The sequence below is a fragment of the Henckelia pumila genome, chromosome 3 (assembly GCF_033568475.1).
Source record: "Henckelia pumila isolate YLH828 chromosome 3, ASM3356847v2, whole genome shotgun sequence".
NCBI classification, from domain to species: Eukaryota; Viridiplantae; Streptophyta; class Magnoliopsida; order Lamiales; family Gesneriaceae; genus Henckelia; species Henckelia pumila.
Window position 1 is genome coordinate 180,144,624 of NC_133122.1, and position 19,160 is coordinate 180,163,783.

Genomic DNA, 19,160 nt, shown 5'->3' on the forward strand with positions numbered 1-19,160 from the left:
CTATCATTTTTATTCTCAAGGAGTTTGTTGAAGATTATAAACAAGACGGTCCCTTAATTTTTTATATTATGTTAAGATTATGGACTCAAGTTTAACTCAAACTCAAAAGCTAGCATAAAAGAAAAAGATTGTCGAAGTTCATATATACAATTCCAAGAACTTAATCCAAACGGTGCGGGACAACCAACATTGTTAAGATTATGACTTAAGCTTAACTCAAATCTTAAATAATTAATCCAACTGATGTGGGACAACTACGTCTCATGTATGAAATTTGCAAGACATAAGTGGATGACTCATTTGGACAGTCCAACACATTACGATGTTTGAACTCTAATATTCGGTATACCGAAATTTTCGGTACATATAAATAACATACCGATTATACCAAAATTTTACGGTATACCGTTTCATACCGAAAAAAAATCTTATATTTTTAAAAAAATTTAAATTTATTGTTTATAAATATTATATATTTTTATTTTTTTAAAATAATTTTCGATATTTCGATATACCGTTTTATACCAAAATTTTGAAATGTCATACTGTTACCGTACCGAAAAATTCGGTATCGATACCGTACCGTACCGAAATTTTCGGTATACAAAAAATTCGATAAATTTGGTATATTTTCGGTACGATATCTTCGGTATACCGAAATTTCGGTATTTTTCGATATCTCACAACATGACATCATCTTGATGACCTCATCTAGGACAATTGCTGAAATGAGTTCGGATCGTCCGACCCCTTCGCATCTTCCGAACTTCAACTTACCTTCCGAACTCCCCACCTCGAATCCTCCGATCCTGGAGCTCGGATCATCCGATCTCTTCGAGAGATTAAGTCCCTCCGTGCCATTTTCGACTGTTTTGAACCCAATTTTTGAGATAATGCATTAAAATATCTCTATTGTTTTCGTGATTTCCCATTATGTCCCTTGAATATTTTTTGTGTCATTTATATCCATTGTCGGCATATTTCTTTTCAAAAAATGTCTCTGTCATCAAGTAATTTGTTAAGTTTAACGGATCATGCGTTTGAGGGACATAAATAACACTAAAAAGATTCCTTCTTAAAATATCACTTCTCAAAATATATTATTTCCTATATTTAAATTTCATAATTTAGTTTTAGTTAATATATATATATATATATATATATATATATATATATATATATATAATATTTGGTTTTGACTTCGTTAAAAATAGTATTTAAACTTATTTTATTTTTTTTTGCTTATATATATATATAAATATATATTATATTTTATGTTTTGATTATATATACTATTTAGATTTTAAATTAGATAAATATATATTTAAAATTTTTAAAATTTAAAATATAACAATTAATATATTATAAACTTAAAAAAATTAATATATTTTACTATCATTTTAAACAATATAGCAATATTTAGTTCCGATCATCCGATTGTGTTTTTTGATCAGTTGAATCTTTTTACCAGTTCGATTATTCATCTGATTATTAAAATATTGATTCACATAATTTTTTTTATTTTATTTGAGTATCATAATGGCTACATAAGGTGATTATAAGCTATATTGAGAAAAAACCATTTCTAATACATTGATAAAAGATAAATTTCTCACTTAGTTACTAATAAAATCCTTTTATTACCTCTCATGTTAATTTGTTCTCATAGTGTAGAATCACCCCAGCACGACACGATCCATACACAAACAAATTTGGATGTCATCGTTTATTTTAGCTGTGATGTATATCAGTTCTCATTTCGAAATGAATAATAATAACTTTTTTAAAATAATCTTCAGATTTTTTATTCTAGAGATTTATATATATTTATGTTGAATCCGACCTTTTCTATTCTGGAAGAAGAAAATGCTTAATTCATTGGGTGATTTTGGGTCTTCTTTTATCTTTTATCTATGTATTGGAAATGTTTTTTTTTTTTTCAATATAGCATATAATCACATTTTGTATCTTTTATGATACTCAACTAAAATTAAAAAAATTATGTGCATCGATATTTTAATAATCAGATGGATAATCAAACAGGTGAATTTTTTTTTAAAAAATCAATTGGTTCAAAAATACAATTGAATTATCCAAACTAATTAAATACTGTTATATTGTTTAAAATGATAGTATAATGTATTAGTTTTTTTGTAAGTTTATAATATATTAATTTTATATTTTAAATTTTAAAAATTTTAAATATATATTTATATAATTTAAAATATAAAATATAATATATATATATATATATATATATATAAACAAAAGAATAAATTAAAATAAGTTTAAATACTATTTTTAACCAAGTTCAAAACCTAATAACCAAGTTCAAAACCTAATATTATATATATATATATATATATATATATATATTATCAAACTAAATTATGAAATTTTAAATGTAGGAAATAATATATTTTAAATAGATATATATATATATTATCAAACTAAATTATGAAATTTTAAATGTAGGAAATAATATATTTTAAAAAGAAATCTATTTTATTTCATTTATGGATCTTAAATGTATGACCCATTAACAGGAGGACATTTTTTTGGAAATAAATATCGTACAAGGGATATAAATGAAACAAAAAAATTCAAAAAAATCAATGAAAAATCACGGAAACAAGAGGGACATTTTAATAAATTATCCTCCAATTTTTTTTTACTCTATAACTCAAATGTTTTAACTTCACTAAACATTATTACCAATTTAATTATAATATGTGGGTCGAGTTACTACAAAGAGAATAGATCGATAATTTTTTTATGTTTAAAATTTTGTCCAAAATTTTTTTAATGTTTCTTTTTTAAAAAAATACTATTTAGAACTTATCTGTCTAAAGAAAAAAAAATGTATTTAGAGGGTGTTTGACGAAACTTATTAAAAATAACTTATAAGTTGTAGAAACTTATAAGCTGTTTTAGGAGCTTATAAGCTGTTAGGTCTTATTTTAAAAATAAGTTGTTAAAGTGTTTGGATGAACTTATTTTAAACAACTTAAAGATGTTGATATGTTTGGCTTTATAAGATCTTTTTATTGTTAAAATTATCAAAAGAGTATAATAATATGAAGGTGATGTAAATATTATATATATACAAAAATAATTTTAAAATTTTAATAAAATTAAATAAAAACTATTTTATATTTTAATTTATAAAAATAGTACGCTATGAATTTTTTTTAAAAAAAAATATGTAATATTTTAAAATTACTCAATAATATCTTAATAGTTTAGTTTTTATAATTATAAGAAAATGATAGAACAAAAAATTATTTTAAAAAATATATATATATAATATTTTATATTTTAAATTATAAAAAAAGTATGCTTTGAATTTTTTTTTTTTAAAAATATTTAAGACAAGGAGACTGAATCGTGTAAAGTAAAGTAAAAAAATTGTGCAAAGAGCATGTTGGATATAAGTGAAAATATAGAAGGATACGAATGAGAAACAAAATATTAAAATAAGATATTTTCTTAAAAAGTATGGGTGCATCTACTTTTTTTAAAATAGCTTACTTTGATAGCTTATAAGTTGTTTGTAAAAAAATTTACCAAACAGTTTTGAAGAGCTTATAAGTTCATCCAAACACACTCTTAATTACAAACATATAATATTTAAATATTAAGGATAATAGTTCAAAAATTTTTCAGAAAACTAAAAGAAAATGTTACTATTTTTTAAAAAATATCCAAAAACTTATAATAACCATACTTTCAACTAGAAACATATTAGTCCATAACAAGATCATTATATATATTTATTATTAATTTTGATGATTATAAAACTCAAAATATTGTACGCAACAACTAAAATCAAGCAATTATTTTGAGAAAAATATTTTCATGTACAACCCAATTTAACATTAATATTAAAATCTTGTATTTTCACATTTTTATGGAAGAAGATTATCAACTAGACACCAGATAATTATTATTAACAACATGTTTGGATGCAAATTACATTCAAAACACGGGTTAACTATTAAATTTTGGTAAATAGATGAAGGCCAATTTGCATCTCTTATTCTATATTTGTTATAATAATAAATATGAATTAACCAAATTTTTAATAATCTTTTTAAAAAATATAAGAAAAATAAACCGATGACTTGCAACATAATGGTGTCAACTTATCAGTACAAGTTTAAAACTGGGTCAATTATAAAATATTCATTGTCAAGATATAAGTTTTAAAGTTTAAAACAGGGTGAATTATAAAAAAAAGTTTTAAACAGCTAGCTATCATCTTTCTTCCTCGAATGTAATGGCAAATCTGATGATCGCCGCATTAATAGTTATTATACTCTCTCTCCTTTCCGCCATTAGAGTTACTGCCGAAGCTCAGAAGCTCACCACATTCGTCGGCCAATACGGCCCTTTCAACCAGACACACTTCGGAATATTCGCGGCGGTGGTGCCCCCTGCGACCATCAGCAATGGTGCTCTTCAGGTGACCCCTGACTCAGCTTCTGCTGATTTCAATATGACTTTCAATTCAGGACGTATCCTATTGAAACAGCCTTTCAAGCTCTGGGATGGCAACTCCACCGCTTCTTTCAACACTTCTTTTCTGGTCAATGTTTACCGGCCACAGAACGACACCCCCGCAGAAGGCTTAGCCTTCGTCGTCGCCCCTGATCTTTCTCTGCCTCCGAATAGCTTCGGGGAGTTTCTGGGTCTGACGAATTCGTCCACAGATGGGAACGCGACGAACAAGATTTTAGCGGTGGAGCTGGACACTTTCAAGCAAGATTTTGATCCGGACGATAATCACGTGGGCGTCGACTTGAACGGTGTAAGGTCCGTGAAGACCGAATCTCTAGCACCTCACAACATCATGATTGCTCCAATGGGAACCAGATTCTACAACGTTTGGATCGATTACGATGGCGATAGAAAGATTATTGAAGTGTACATGGCGGAACAGGCGACGAAAACTGGCCCCACTCCGGCCAAGCCCGGCTCGCCGATCATATGGGTGGATAAACTGGACCTGAGAGAACAGGTGAACCAGTATTCGTATTTCGGGTTCTCCGCGTCGACTGGGAACGCGACGGAGTTGAACTGCGTGCTAAGGTGGAACCTAACGGTTCATTACTTCCCCAAAGAAAAGCAGAAATGGATGAAAATCATGGTGGGTGCCGGAGTGCCGGCGCTGCTGCTGCTGCTGATGGGCGCTGCGTGGTTTGTGTACTGTTTGCACAAGCAGCAGGGGACGAATCCGGAGCCCAGTGTGGAGCCAGCATTGGATTTGCCTCGGGAATTCAGGTACAGGGATTTGAAGAAGGCAACCAACGGTTTCGATTTGAATAATAAGCTGGGCGAGGGAGCATCTGGGGTGGTGTACAGAGGGTATTTGGCCAAGGAGGAATCGGAGATTGCTGTGAAGCGCTTCCATAGAGGGAACATCAAAGGGGAAGACGATTTCTTGGCCGAGCTCTCCATCATCAATCGCCTTCGACACAAGCATCTTGTCAAATTACTTGGTAATTCCTTTCATTTTCACTTTTGGTTCCAACATTAACTTTGTAAAAAAAAAAATTTAAAATTTTTTAAATAGAATTCTAGTATTTCTATTAAACTAGCAAGCGTAACACACCCTTGTAACTAAAATAAATTTACTGTAGTGAGAAAACTAACAAATAATTAAGATATACTATATATACACAATAATGTAACCTTTGATCAAAAAAATAATAATAATAATGTAACCGTTGACACAGAATATTTAAATGTCTAAAGAAAATGCTGTCTACTAACATAATTGATCATATGAAAAGGACTTTCGACTGAGTTTTGAAAATTTCACTAGCAATTAAGTATCTATTGAAAATAAATTTAATTAGAACGTGGATTAAATATACTCGGAAGCGTACGTTCTTGATAATATTTACAAGTGGCGATTGATGGTCAATGGTGAAATGTACGTAACGGCATTTTTTGCAGTAGCAACTAGCTTGTTTAGTTTTTACAATATTTGAGTTCATGATTAATTATAGGAAAATGTTATATGTATACATTGGATTACGTGTAGTATCACCGTTAATTAGATTACACTACGATCTCGGTGTAGAAGCATGAAGTTTTTTTATTTATTTGATGCTGAATATTAATTTGATAAATACAAAAACTGATTCAAGTTTATGAGATAACTCTATTATTTAATCTCACCTAGAAAATTATTATTTTTTTATGCCAAAGTAGATATAATTGTCTTACGAATAAAAATAAGTGAAAGCGAGACTTTCACAAAAGGAAAGGATTACTCATAATTTGTAGATGCAATATCTGTATATTAGGATGGTGTCACGAGAAAGGGAAACTCCTGTTGGTGTATGAATACATGGCGAACGGAAGTCTAGACCAGCACCTCTTCAGGCCAGACGTCGAGCCACTCGAGTGGGACATTCGTTGCAAAGTTATTTCTGGCTTGGCTTCTGCTCTTCACCACCTCCATTGCGAGTGTGACCAAAGAGTTATTCACAGAGACATTAAAGCCAGCAACATCATGCTAAATTCGAATTTCAATATTGCCCGTCTAGGTGATTTCGGCCTAGCACGGGCATTAGAAAAAGAGAACTCGTGGCATCCGCAGACAGATGGACGACTGTTCGGTACAATGGGATACATTGCCCCAGAGTGCTTACACACAGGAAAAGCTACTCTACAATCAGATGTTTTCGCGTTTGGGGCAGTGTTAATTGAAGTAGTGTGCGGCAAGCGACCCGGAACCAAGATTGGCGGGTACCAATTTTTGGTTGACTGGGTTTGGGCCTTGTTCCGTGATGGGAGATTACTCGAGGCCGTGGATCCAAGATTGGGGGAAAACTTTGTAGCTGAAGAAGCGGAGAGGCTACTTCTATTGGGGCTGGCATGTTCACATCCCGATGCTAATGAGAGGCCTAAAACACAAGCTATATTTCAGATGATCATATCCGGAACTGTGCCTGTGCCTCAGGTTCCGCTATTCAGGCCAGCATTCATGTGGCCTTCTGCAGCTCCCATGGATTTCGATTCAATTTCGTTTTGTTCAACTTCGCAGTCCCTCAACAAGGAGATCTCCTAAGGTTTCACATCAACTAGCACATTTTTTTTCCTTTATCGACCATTCTACCAATTGATATCGTTCCACAAATAATCGAAATTCGATTTCGTGACCTTTAAGCTTTTGTGTTGATGGAAAAGAAGTCTAAAAGATTTCGAATCCTGTGTTATTTTTATTCTCTGTGTGTCCCTAATATGTATATAGTTTCTTACTCTTGTAAAGTATTGTGTTTGTTGAAGATTATGGATATTACAGTTTCCTAATTTTTTATATCATGTAAAGATTATGGACTTGAGTCTAATCCAATATTTTCAAAAGCTAGCACGAGGAAAGATTGTCGAAGTTCATACACACAAATTTAAGGGCATGCTTGGTATGAAGGAATGAGATGAGAATGAAATGAGCATTCTTATCTCATTTCATATACTCATATTTGGTTTGAGATTGGAATGAGAATAAACATTCTTATTGTATTCTCATGGCTTGGGATTAACCATTTCATTCATTTTTTTGATGAAATGGTCATTCTCACATCTTTTTTTTCCATATTTATATGGAAATTATTTCTATATTAGATTATTTAAACTATTAATTAACCTATATAATTATTATAATATATATAAAAACAATAATATTATTATACTAATAATAATAATAAATTTTTTAAATATTAATTATTAGTATTATGATTTATTATTATTATTATTATTATTATTTATAAAAGTATAAATAAAAAATATTATTTTTATTATAAAAATAATATTATTTAATATTATTTTGAAAATAATAAATAATATTATTTATTTATTATAAAATTAAAAAATAATATTATAATTGTATCTTATTATTATAAGAAAAAATAATAATTATTACTATAAAAACATAAATTTAAATTATTTAAATTATATAATGATAATTTTATAATAATTAATATATCATCAATAATAATAATAATAATAATAAAAACATATGAATAACTATTATTTTGATATATGTAGTTAAAATATAATTTTTTTTATTAAAAATAATTGCATTCCATTCTTTTTCATTTCAACTGCTATCATTCGTTGGAATGGAATATAACAACCATTCCATTCTCAATCTCATTCCATTTCAAAATTAATTTCAATCATACCTTATTCCTTTCCAACGTACCAATCATGCCTTAAGAATTTAGTTCAACTGATTTGAGATAATTAACATTGATAAGATTATGACTTGAGCTTGACTCAAGTTTTAAAGAATTAATCCAACGGATGTGGGACAACTACGTTTAATGTGTGAAGTTTGCAAGACATAAACGGATGACTTGTTAGGATAGTTTAACACATATATAACGGGGTCCAAACTTTGATACTATATAAGATTACAGACTTGGTCTAACTCAAACTCAAAATCTGATTACTAGAATTTTTATCAATAAAGAGTCATCATACTCTGCAAGAGTTTATTTGCTGAGATATGATCTTAATGTAAATGTTGATCAATGACAATATTCAGTAATTGAAAATTTGCTCTAAAGCATACGTACAACCTTACTATGAATACAAGCGATGGTTTTCTTGGAACCTCGACAACATAGTAGTGGTCAGGTCAACCAAATAGATACTTCCTAAATTATTAGTTTCTTTTTTTGAGTACAAGTACATCGGATATCAACTTATATCAAATTATAACATTAAAGAATAAAATTGTCCGCGCAACCGATTGGACTTGAGCATAGACTCGAGACGTGCTTGTCTCGAGCAACGAAAGTAACTAAATCAACCTAAATAAATTATTAGTTTCACTATAGTACAATCTATTTTTTTTAATACAGTACAATCCATTATTATTTTCGCGTTTAAGTTGTTTCAAAGAATGTTATATTTCTACCGTAACATCCATTGGAAAGGGCGTGACAAAAATAAAATCAAGACGTTAGAAAAGAAAAGTATTTATAGTCGGGAATGGATCCCCTATTGTGGCCCTTTCCACAATAGGGGATGTTGTGGTGTCAAAACGACACCACAACAACATTTTCCTTTTTTTAAAAAAATATATTTTAATTTTTTATTTACACTTTATAACTGTTTGTTTTGTTTTGTTTTGTTTTATTTTTATTTTTTAATACATTACAATTTATATATATATACTAGCATTTTTATCATGTCAGATTTTATTGTTTAATTTTCTTGTTATAATTTATACTTTTATATTGATAATTTTTGCACTACCACACAAATTTCTTCCTTAAAATATAAATATATTATTTAAATTTAGTTTTTTGGGCTTTTAGCTTTCATCTTTCTTTTATTCCCTCCAAAAATTTTCATTTTTAAAAATTTTTTAGGCTATTTTTTTATATATTTTATTTGTTTTATTTAAATTTTTGGAATTTTTTTTTATTTTTTTTGGCATTTTGGTTTTCTTTCTTTTGGGAGGAAGACATAGTTTGTGTTTTATTTTTACTCAGTTTTTACATGTTTGATTATTCTTTTTTTTTTCCTTTTTTATATTCATTTTTTAAAAAAATTACAACAGGGGAGGAGAATATTTGAATATAAAACGTTTGATTTTTTGAACATTTGCATTTCAATTTTTTTAAATTGTTTGGTTACCAAATTTATTTATTTTCAGAGTAAAACATATAATTATTTATTTTTGTTTCTATATTGACATATTTAATCAATTGGTATATTATTATATTATATATTGTAAAAAGATAAATTATAAAAAAAAATTGATACAAGAAAAATTGAAATATAAAATAAAAAATAAAAAATTAGACTGTATTAAAAAAAAGGTAAAAAAAGAAAACAAAAGACAAGGTGAAATCAAAATTTATAAAAAAAATTTATAAAAAAAAAAAGAAAGAAAGAGAAATGTTGTTGTGGTGTCGTTTTGACACCACAGCATCCCCTACTGTGGAAAGGGCCACAGTAGGGGATCCATTCCCTTTATAGTCATGCCACTTTAAGTGGCGTGTGATGACCAAGGTTCTAAAAAAAGCGAAACGCGTCGAAACGTGAAAGTCAAGTTTCAAGTTTTTCATGTTTAAACGAGATTACTACGAGTTTAAACGCAAAAAAACTTTTCAACATTTATTAAAATTTTAATTATATTAATTCAAATAATAAATAAAATGATAAAATTACCATAAATTTAATATTAAACGAATAAATTTCAAGTTCTTAAAAACATAAAAGTATTAAAATTATATTAATTAATAGTTTCCTACATATCTAAAAATTAATATAATAAAAATAAGCTCATTATCAATTAATAATATGTTCTAAAAAGCGCGAAACGCATCGAAGCGTGAAAGTAAGCAAGCGTATGTGGTATTAATACGAGCTTAAACGTAAAATTTTAAATATCTAACACAAATTAATGGAGTAAATAATGCCTAAATATAATAAATTTAACTAGAATGCATTGATTTTTTGCAAAAGTCTAATTCAATTTATTATATCATTCATTTTATATCAGTTATCATCAAATACAAACTCAATTTAACTAGACTACTTTAAAATATTAGTATTAATATTCTTCAATATGTACTGCATATACTCATCATTGGTACACTTAACTATCCAAGATTGTACAATTTTACATTGCTAGCATTACTTACTAATAAATTTAATAATTCATGTTCTTTCTTCGTGTTATTAATCAATTTTGGTATTTTAAAAAATTTCACTTAAGCGTATTTAATGACACTTAATATGATCAACATGTGTTTGACCATTTTTAGTCGAAACGAGTTTTTTTACCGTTTTTAGCCGAAACGAGGCGTTTGGAGAAGTTTCAAGCTTAAACAAGATTAAACGAGGTTTAATCAAGTTTTTTAGAACACTGGTGATAACTAGAATTTTTTTTAAAAAAAAACAAATAGAAATAAGTCGCACTTTAATGTCGTTAATTTTTTATTTATTTAATAATAATAATAATAATAATAATAATAATAATAATAATAATAATAATAATAATAATATGCTAGTAGTCATAAGGATAATGATAATATCATTACTTAGATATTTGTTTTATATAAGGATAACAATGAAGAAATTACAATAACAAGAATGCTAAAATAATGTAAATTTTATAATAATTAAAAATAACAATAATAATAATAATAAAAATAAAAATAATAATAATAATAATAATAATAATAATAATAATATATTTAACATGATGTAATTAATTCACTTCTTTATTCTATATAATAATAACGACGAAGAAATATTAACAATAAAAACAATAAATTTGACACTGATAAAAATAATGATAATAAATTATTTTAATGATAAATAAAGCAATAATTTTCTTACTATTTTAATAAAAAAATAATATATTTAAAATTAATATTATTAACTATATTATTTGTGATGATGAAATATTAAATATCATAATAATATATCAAAAAATAAGAATAATAAGAATAAGAATTATTATACAGACTACAATGAAATGATAATAATATGTAAACAAGGCTACTTTAGAAATTTTACAAATCAAAAGGATTTTATCAAATTATTTTGATATAAATTCTCAAAAAATTGCTCAAGACAGCCAACAGGCAACAACGCCATACTCGGCTAACAAGGAAAACGAGCTAAAAAAGAACTTATAACAAAATATTTGAACCCAGATTTAACCAAAAATACTTTTAATCTTTTTTTTTTTTAATCGTAAAGCTTGTAACTATGTTAAGAATGGAATGGATCAAAAATATTTTTAATCTTTTAGTCATATTTCAATTACATATGAACCATATATAGCTAGATCATGATTTAGCACAAATTAGTTTACCCTGTTATTTAGGCTAATAAATCAAAAATAAACATATTTAAATTTACAGAAATTTAAAAAGAAAGAAAACTTTCAAAAACACCAAGTAGTAATATTATTTGACAAATCCTTTGGAGTATTACAATAATGCTGGTTGGAAATTAAGTTTAGGCGTTTACGAATCTAAATGTATTATCAATTGATATCGCGAAGAAAGAAATTAAACTGATATCGCACACTAAACTGATATCGCGAATAAGGGTATCACGCACTAAACTGATTTCACGAAGAAAGGTACTCAAATGGTTGTAAGATCATTAAACATAGAAAAGGATCCATTCCGTCCATGTGAAGATGATGAAGTTATTCTTGGTCCAGAAGTACCATATCTAAGTGTCATTGGTGCCCTTATGTATCTTGCAAATTGCACTAGACCTGATATATCTTTTGCTGTAAATTTATTATCAAGATTCAGTTCATATCCAACAAAGAGGCACTCGAACGGAATTAAACATATATTTCGTTATCTACGAGAAACGACAGATTTGAGACTTTTGTACTCAAAAGACACCAATCAAAGTATCATTGGTTATGCTGATGCTGGATATTTATCTGATCCACATAAGGCACGTTCCCAAACCGAATATGTATTTACTCGTGGAGGCACCGCGATTTCTTGGCGTTCACAGAAGCAAACACTCGTAACAACTTCATCAAATCACGCTGAGATTCTTGCGCTACATGAAGCAAGCCGTGAATGTGTTTGGCTAAAATCAATGACACAACATATCCAAACTTCTTGTGGATTATCAGTAGACAAGAAGCCTGTGACGTTGTATGAAGATAATGTTGCATGTATTGCTCAAATGAAAGAAGGATACATCAAAAGTTGTCAACAAAATATATCCCCCAAAGTTCTTTGCCTACACTCAAGAGTTTGAGAAGAATAAAGATATTGATATCTGTTACATTCAATCAAGTGAGAACTCATCAGACCTCTTCACAAAGGCGCTTCATACGGCAATATTCAGAAAGCATATATATAACATTGGGATGCGCAATCTACGGAATATGTGAAGAATCACTCGTGATAACATGAGGGAGAGTTTATGTGGCTGCACTCTTTTTTTCTTGCTATGATTTTTATCCCACTGGGTTTTTTCTAGTAAGGTTTTTAACGAGGCAGTACATAAAACACGTAATAAAGAAAGTCATCATATCACAATCATCATCACAAGAGGGAGTGTTGAAAATATGTTATTATTATAATTATTTAAAGTTGAATGTTGAATATTGAGTTGTAAAATGTGAAAAATTAGTGTGTGATGATGTAGATGATGATGTTTTAATTTTTGGACTAATCTTAAATGTGGATCTATAAATAGGTCTTCATTACAATTGAATTGAGAGAAAAAGATATTGTGAAGTGTAGAGTTTGATATATTTTGAGTTTTGAAGTTTTTATTTTTTACCATAAATTTTTTACTTTTTCACAACAACCTATTATATATAAACCGATTACTTATAACATATATTGGTATCAACTTATAAGTATATAAGTTTAAAACTGGGTCGCAGAAGAAGCGAAAAGGTTGCTTCTGTTGGGGCTGGCATGTTCACATCCTGATGCTAATGAGAGACCTAAAACACAAGCTATATTTCAGATGATCATATCAGGAACTATGCCTGTGCCTCCGGTGCCGCTATTCAGGCCAGCATTCGTGTGGCCTGCTGCAGCGCCGATGGATTTGGATTCAAGTTCGGTTTATTCAAGTTCGCAGTACCTCAGCAAGGAGAGCTATACAGAGCACACTGACTCTTCGGTGTAAATTTTGAGAAGAAGAAAAAGGAAATCCATAATGTGCATTCCTTCGTTTGTTTGATTTGTCACCTTTCTCTGTTTTGCTTTTCTTTTTTCCTCCTCTATATATATATATATATATATATATATAGTTTCTTACTCTTGTAAGCTATTTTGTTGATGGAAAAGAAGTCTAAGAAATCTTTTAGATATCATTTTTATTCCGAGGTATTTTGTCGAAGATTATGCATAGGACAGTTCTCTAATTTTTTATATTATTTTAAGATTATGGACTTGAGTTTAACTCAGACTCAAAAACTAGCATAAAGAAAAATGATTGTCGAAGTCATATATACAACTCCAAGAACTTAATCCAACCCATGCATGACAACCAACATTGTTAAGATTATGACTAAATCCTAACTCAAATCCTAAAGAATTAATCCACTCGTGTGTGAAGTTTGCAAGATATAATCAAATGACACATTAGGACAGTCCAACACATAACGAAGTTTGAACTCTACTATCATATAAGATTACTGACTTAAGCCTAACTCAGACCCAAAATCTAATGACCGGAAGAGTTTATTTGCTGAGATATGATTTTGATTTAAACGTTGATCAATGACAAAATATTCAGTATTTGAAAATTTGCTCTAAATTATACGTATAACCTTACTATGAATACAAGTGAGAGTTTCTTGGTACCTCAACAACAGAGTACTGGTCAAGTCAACAAAATAGATGCTTCCTAAATTGGACGTAAGATAATAAGCTAGATATAGATATCCTCGAAAGTAAATACCGTCGATTACTTGAGATCTGGGGATCGCATTATACGACTTTCCTTCACAATTTTGTGTTGGCCAATAGCCTCCACTTTTGGTAAACTAACTTGTTCATATGACATCCAAAATTTAGGCAAATCAGTCTGGCTGTAGCTAAGTGTAGAACACTGAAAGATATCGACGACGTTCCTTGCAGATCATCGAAGATATTAGAGAGTAATCCCAATAAGGTAATAAGAATGGTTGAAGATTTCAGCACATCTCTATCTAATCGAGTGTTGGTTATATCTCCCCACTCATTTGATGAATTTTTGCACAAGATTAGGTTTTTTCAAGAAACCAATGTACCATTGGATATCTTAGTTAAAACATGATTAAAATAATTAATTATAAACCAAATTAAAAGAGCTTTAGGATAAGCTCAAAATTATAGACTTGCGGAATCTTACATCAAAGGGTGAAGGTCAACATCATATCACGGACATAAGAATGAAGCCTTCGCCTTTCAAGTGCCCAAAGTTCTGCATTCACAATATACCTCATATTCCCGTATGCAATACAACAACATACTAAATACACACGGCCAGGATGCTTACTTTGCAATGCAAAACAATCATTAATTATTCGGTCGTGTCTAAAACTGGCAATACATGACTGCTTATTTGTAAATGATGATAAATAGACTTAAACTTTAGTATCCCCTCAGGTTGAAGGACAACTCCTATGATGTACTTCTTTCTTTCCCGCCGTTAAGCTAGATACGAGTGAAGGTTGCGGTTCCAAAAGATTATATCCTGTAAATAAGGATAATTATGCATCAAGTACATGTATATCATATGCCAGTTTCTCCGACGAGAGCACTGAGGTGCAGAGAAATATTACTGCAGCTTCCTTCTCTTCTCCAGTTCAGTATGGACTCTTTGGAAGTTCAGTACAGCCCACACTAAATGGCACAAGCCAACCTCCGGCCATAATGCTTTGGGGGAGTACAAAAGGCAGTTTGAAGTCTGCCAAAGCAGAAAATTGCTCAATCGAGTCTCGCCTGAGGAACGGATCAAGATATCAGGATCAGGTGCCACTCCCATGTACATGTTTCTCTCGATATCTACAAGCTTTATATCATAGTTTTCCCCACGTTCTTCTTTACCCACATCACCATTTTCAGCATCATTCGTTTTCATCACAGACTGAATCTTATGCCACTTATCTTCGCAAGATTCTTGAGCGGCGTGCACAATTTCATCAGTTGAAGTATAGGCCACACAAATAAGGAGAATGCTTTTGTCATTATTGGAAGTGGCTTTCATGGCCTTTTCAGCAGCAAGTCTTACAGTGTCACTTAGAAGATTCAAGTTCCCGATAAAATATACCCTCACCCCATATTGGTTCACTATACTTTCTTCCTTGAGCAAACCTTCAATTTTCTCAAGCATCAAATCCATCACACTCTGAACTTCGTCAGGCCTTCTTTTGAAATTGTCGATGCTAAACGCGTATATGGTCACATATTTCACACCCAATTCGTAGCAGTACTTCATCAATGACATGAGAGACAGAAAGCCAGCTCTATGGCCCATTCCTTTTCCAAGATCCCACTTCTTGGCATATCGTCGATTGCCATCTAAAATAAAGGCTAGGTGATTTGGAATTGGACCCACAGAAAGAATACGAAAAAGAAATCTCCGCATGTAGCCTACAGAACTGCCAAACAACCTGCCAACGAAACTTTCCTTCTTGTTCTCCATTTCAATTTTTTGCCAAACCTATGACACTGCAAATTCGGTAGAATATAGCCAATGGAATTTAAACATACCGTTCCAAGCATAATTCTCAACAATTATGAGGAAAGTTCATCCAATGATATACTGAGATATAAAAGTGAGAAAAGAATTCATGTCAAATTCTGCAGGTACTGATCAAAAACCTTGTTCGTTTGCAACACTATTAAGGACATGGTGATGGAACCGACAGAGGCGGAATGTGTCCTCTTCTCAAGCATAAAGGAGGACAGTCTTCAAGTAATTATCCGCAAATCTTAACTTTTTCATATCTTTTTTACCCTTTTTTTTTTCCCGCAATTTCACATTGATATTATACAAAAAGTGTGCCCCCCACACCCCTGAATCAAAAGCCTGATTCTGGCTCGTGTTCATTGAATGTTAATTCATAAAATTTCTTGACCTCCCTCCACTGAGGGCAGAGACAGAAAAGAAACTCAAATTAAACTGAAAGTGGAAACAGATAATTTTTCAGAGGATAGCAGATTTCAGGCAACAACTTGTCGTAACCACGATGAAATCAAAATACGTACAAGAGATACCACTTGGCTTGAATAAACTTCAGTTGATTTGAGAAATGGATTCAAATGACAATCATTTTAGATTTACTTGAAATCCCCAACGAAGACTTTGGAAATTATTTAACTTGTTATGGAATGGTTTAAAAATCCCTTGAATTTTTTTTCAATCCAAACAAGCTAAATAATTTAAAATACATAGATCCAAATACACTCTTAGATTGAGTTTGGCTTATAGGTCTCACATTTGAATAACGAATTTGAGCTCGGTTTCCATTAAAAGAAAAAAAATATATAATCTAACATGATGGATTCAGAATCACGGGCTCCTCCGTTCCAAACACACCATATACATCATTTTTGGGAAATCTCTTCGACTCTACACTCCGGCCCCAAAGTTAAACCAAAGCAACGAACTAAGTTCAAACTTATTAAGACAAAAGGTACAAAAATAACCAAACGCAAAGCAAAATTTCGCAACTTTTCAAGATTCCTGAACGACACATAAAGGCTAAAGCATAAATACGGAGAATTCAACCGCAAATCGTGCGCGATAGGCGAAAAAAATTACCTCCGCGAATGATTATTGCCAGAAAATCGCGAAACCAGTTCCAATACCGAAACCCTGGCTGCAAAGTTCTTGATAGAAAGACGTTACAGAACAAGATTAAACAAATGCAAAAACTAGAGTTTAGTACACCAATTTGAGGATTCAACAGTGTTTATATGCGCGATTGTTGGGGGGCAATGTCGGCGGGAAACAGAGTTTTTTGTGTGAATGAAGGAGAAAGGGAGGAAGGAAGAAAACTGGGCTATATCCGTTGGGATCACAGCTTTGGTGTGGTATGCTTCATGTGTTGTAGGGAAAATCTAATTTATCGATCGACCTCCCCGTTTTTCAGGTTTTTTCAAAAACAACAAATTTAAAATTGAAATGATTCTGTCACGTTCACGTATGTGATAAAATAATATTATTTTTTTTAATTATAAATATAAATCGGGTTCCATGAATCTCGTTGTTTATATTCGTGAGATCTTCTCATAGCCATAGACATGCACAATCGTATGTGTGTGTGAATTTAATCCACTAAATTATTATAGATAAGTTTTAATCCATTAAACTTTTGCAGTTTTCTAATTTTGGTACCATTTTGGCTAGAAATTTTCAAGTCATGAGAAATTGATTCTTTGGCACTTGATTTTGACCGCATAGTATCAAAAACAGAGATCTTTTAGGGCATTCACAGCGATAAAAACTCGATATGAGTTTTTTCGTGTTTCACAATTTGTCGCATCATCATATCAAAAACAAAAAAATGTCGTCCAACAATTTTTTATATGGACCTCACATTCAATTCAAATATCTCAACTATCAATTTATATATGTGTAATTTATAAAATAATGTATTTTTTTATATGTACTACTTAAATTTTATAAAAAAAATTATAATTCTTATTAAATAAAAATCATAAAAAAAAATTGAAAGAAAAATCATAAAATTTTTATTACTGAAAAGTTATATTTTTTAAAAGAATGAATACATAATTGTTGTGGCCCACCAAAAAACTCACGGTTTGGTGGGTTGAAGGCGGGCCAGCCCACCATCATACGTGTAAATTTTATATAAAGTAATTAATACAAAAAAATTCACAAATTTCATTTAAAAATACATATATCACAATAAAAGTAAAATAAAAATAAAAAATTCTCCAACCCGCGGGCTGACCCACCTAAGTCCACCTTTAGTTGAGTTGAAAAAATTTCAACCCCACCCACTTAAATTATGCAGCGGGACGGGCTCCGATGAACCTAACCCAAATTTACAACTCAAAGTGGTGCGTCCGACTAGAGGTGTCAAAATGGGTTAGGCCCGTCGGGTTGGCCCGTTCCGCCATACAAAATAGGTGGGTTAGGTTGGCAATTTCCCAACCCGCCTTAAAGGTGGGCCGGCCCGCACCGCCCCGTCTAATGGTGGATTGGGGTGGGTTGCGGTTTGGCCCGCCAAAACCCGTCAAATTACACGTAAGCCCACGGGGTTGGCCCGCCACGCCACTTAAAATAGGTGGATTGGGTTGAGGTTTTCCCAACCCGCCTTAAAGGTGGGCCGCCCCGCCTCGTCTAATGATGGGTTGCGACGGGTTGTGGGCCGACCCGCCCCGCCAGCCCGTTTCGACACCTCACCAAAAAGAACTCCTCTCACTTCCTATATGACACGCGGGAACTCTGTGGAAGTCTTTGGAATTATTACGTTGTATTCAAATTATTTTCCACATATTTAAATTTTAAAAAACAAAATTCACATATTAAAAAAAACAAAAACTTATTAATAAAATACAGAAAAGAAAAGCAAAGTTTCATTACACGTTAAACAAACTAACAAAGAGACAGACTCTCCCCCAGGCCCCAATTGCGTTTATGTAAACTCTATAAATTTTTCTCTC

At 30.8% G+C, this 19,160-nt stretch overlaps 2 protein-coding genes across 2 annotated transcripts; one reads left to right on the forward strand and one right to left on the reverse strand.

Annotated features, from left to right (window-relative positions):
* The first annotated feature begins 4,279 nt into the window (after nt 1–4,279).
* LOC140892676 (probable L-type lectin-domain containing receptor kinase S.5) lies at nt 4,280–7,163 on the forward strand. The gene is made up of 2 exons (XM_073301627.1): nt 4,280–5,501; nt 6,315–7,163. Exons 1-2 carry the CDS (start codon nt 4,280–4,282, stop codon nt 7,079–7,081), a joined length of 1,989 nt encoding a protein of 662 aa, XP_073157728.1. The 3' UTR covers nt 7,082–7,163.
* A 7,703-nt stretch (nt 7,164–14,866) lies between these two features.
* LOC140887873 (dehydrodolichyl diphosphate synthase 6-like) lies at nt 14,867–17,587 on the reverse strand. The gene is made up of 2 exons (XM_073295441.1): nt 17,290–17,587; nt 14,867–16,193 (listed from the first exon to the last, which is right to left on the reverse strand). The coding sequence occupies exon 2, from the start codon at nt 16,165–16,167 to the stop codon at nt 15,301–15,303; it is 867 nt and encodes a 288-aa protein (XP_073151542.1). The 5' UTR covers nt 16,168–16,193; nt 17,290–17,587; the 3' UTR covers nt 14,867–15,300.
* Between the last annotated feature and the right edge of the window lie 1,573 nt (nt 17,588–19,160).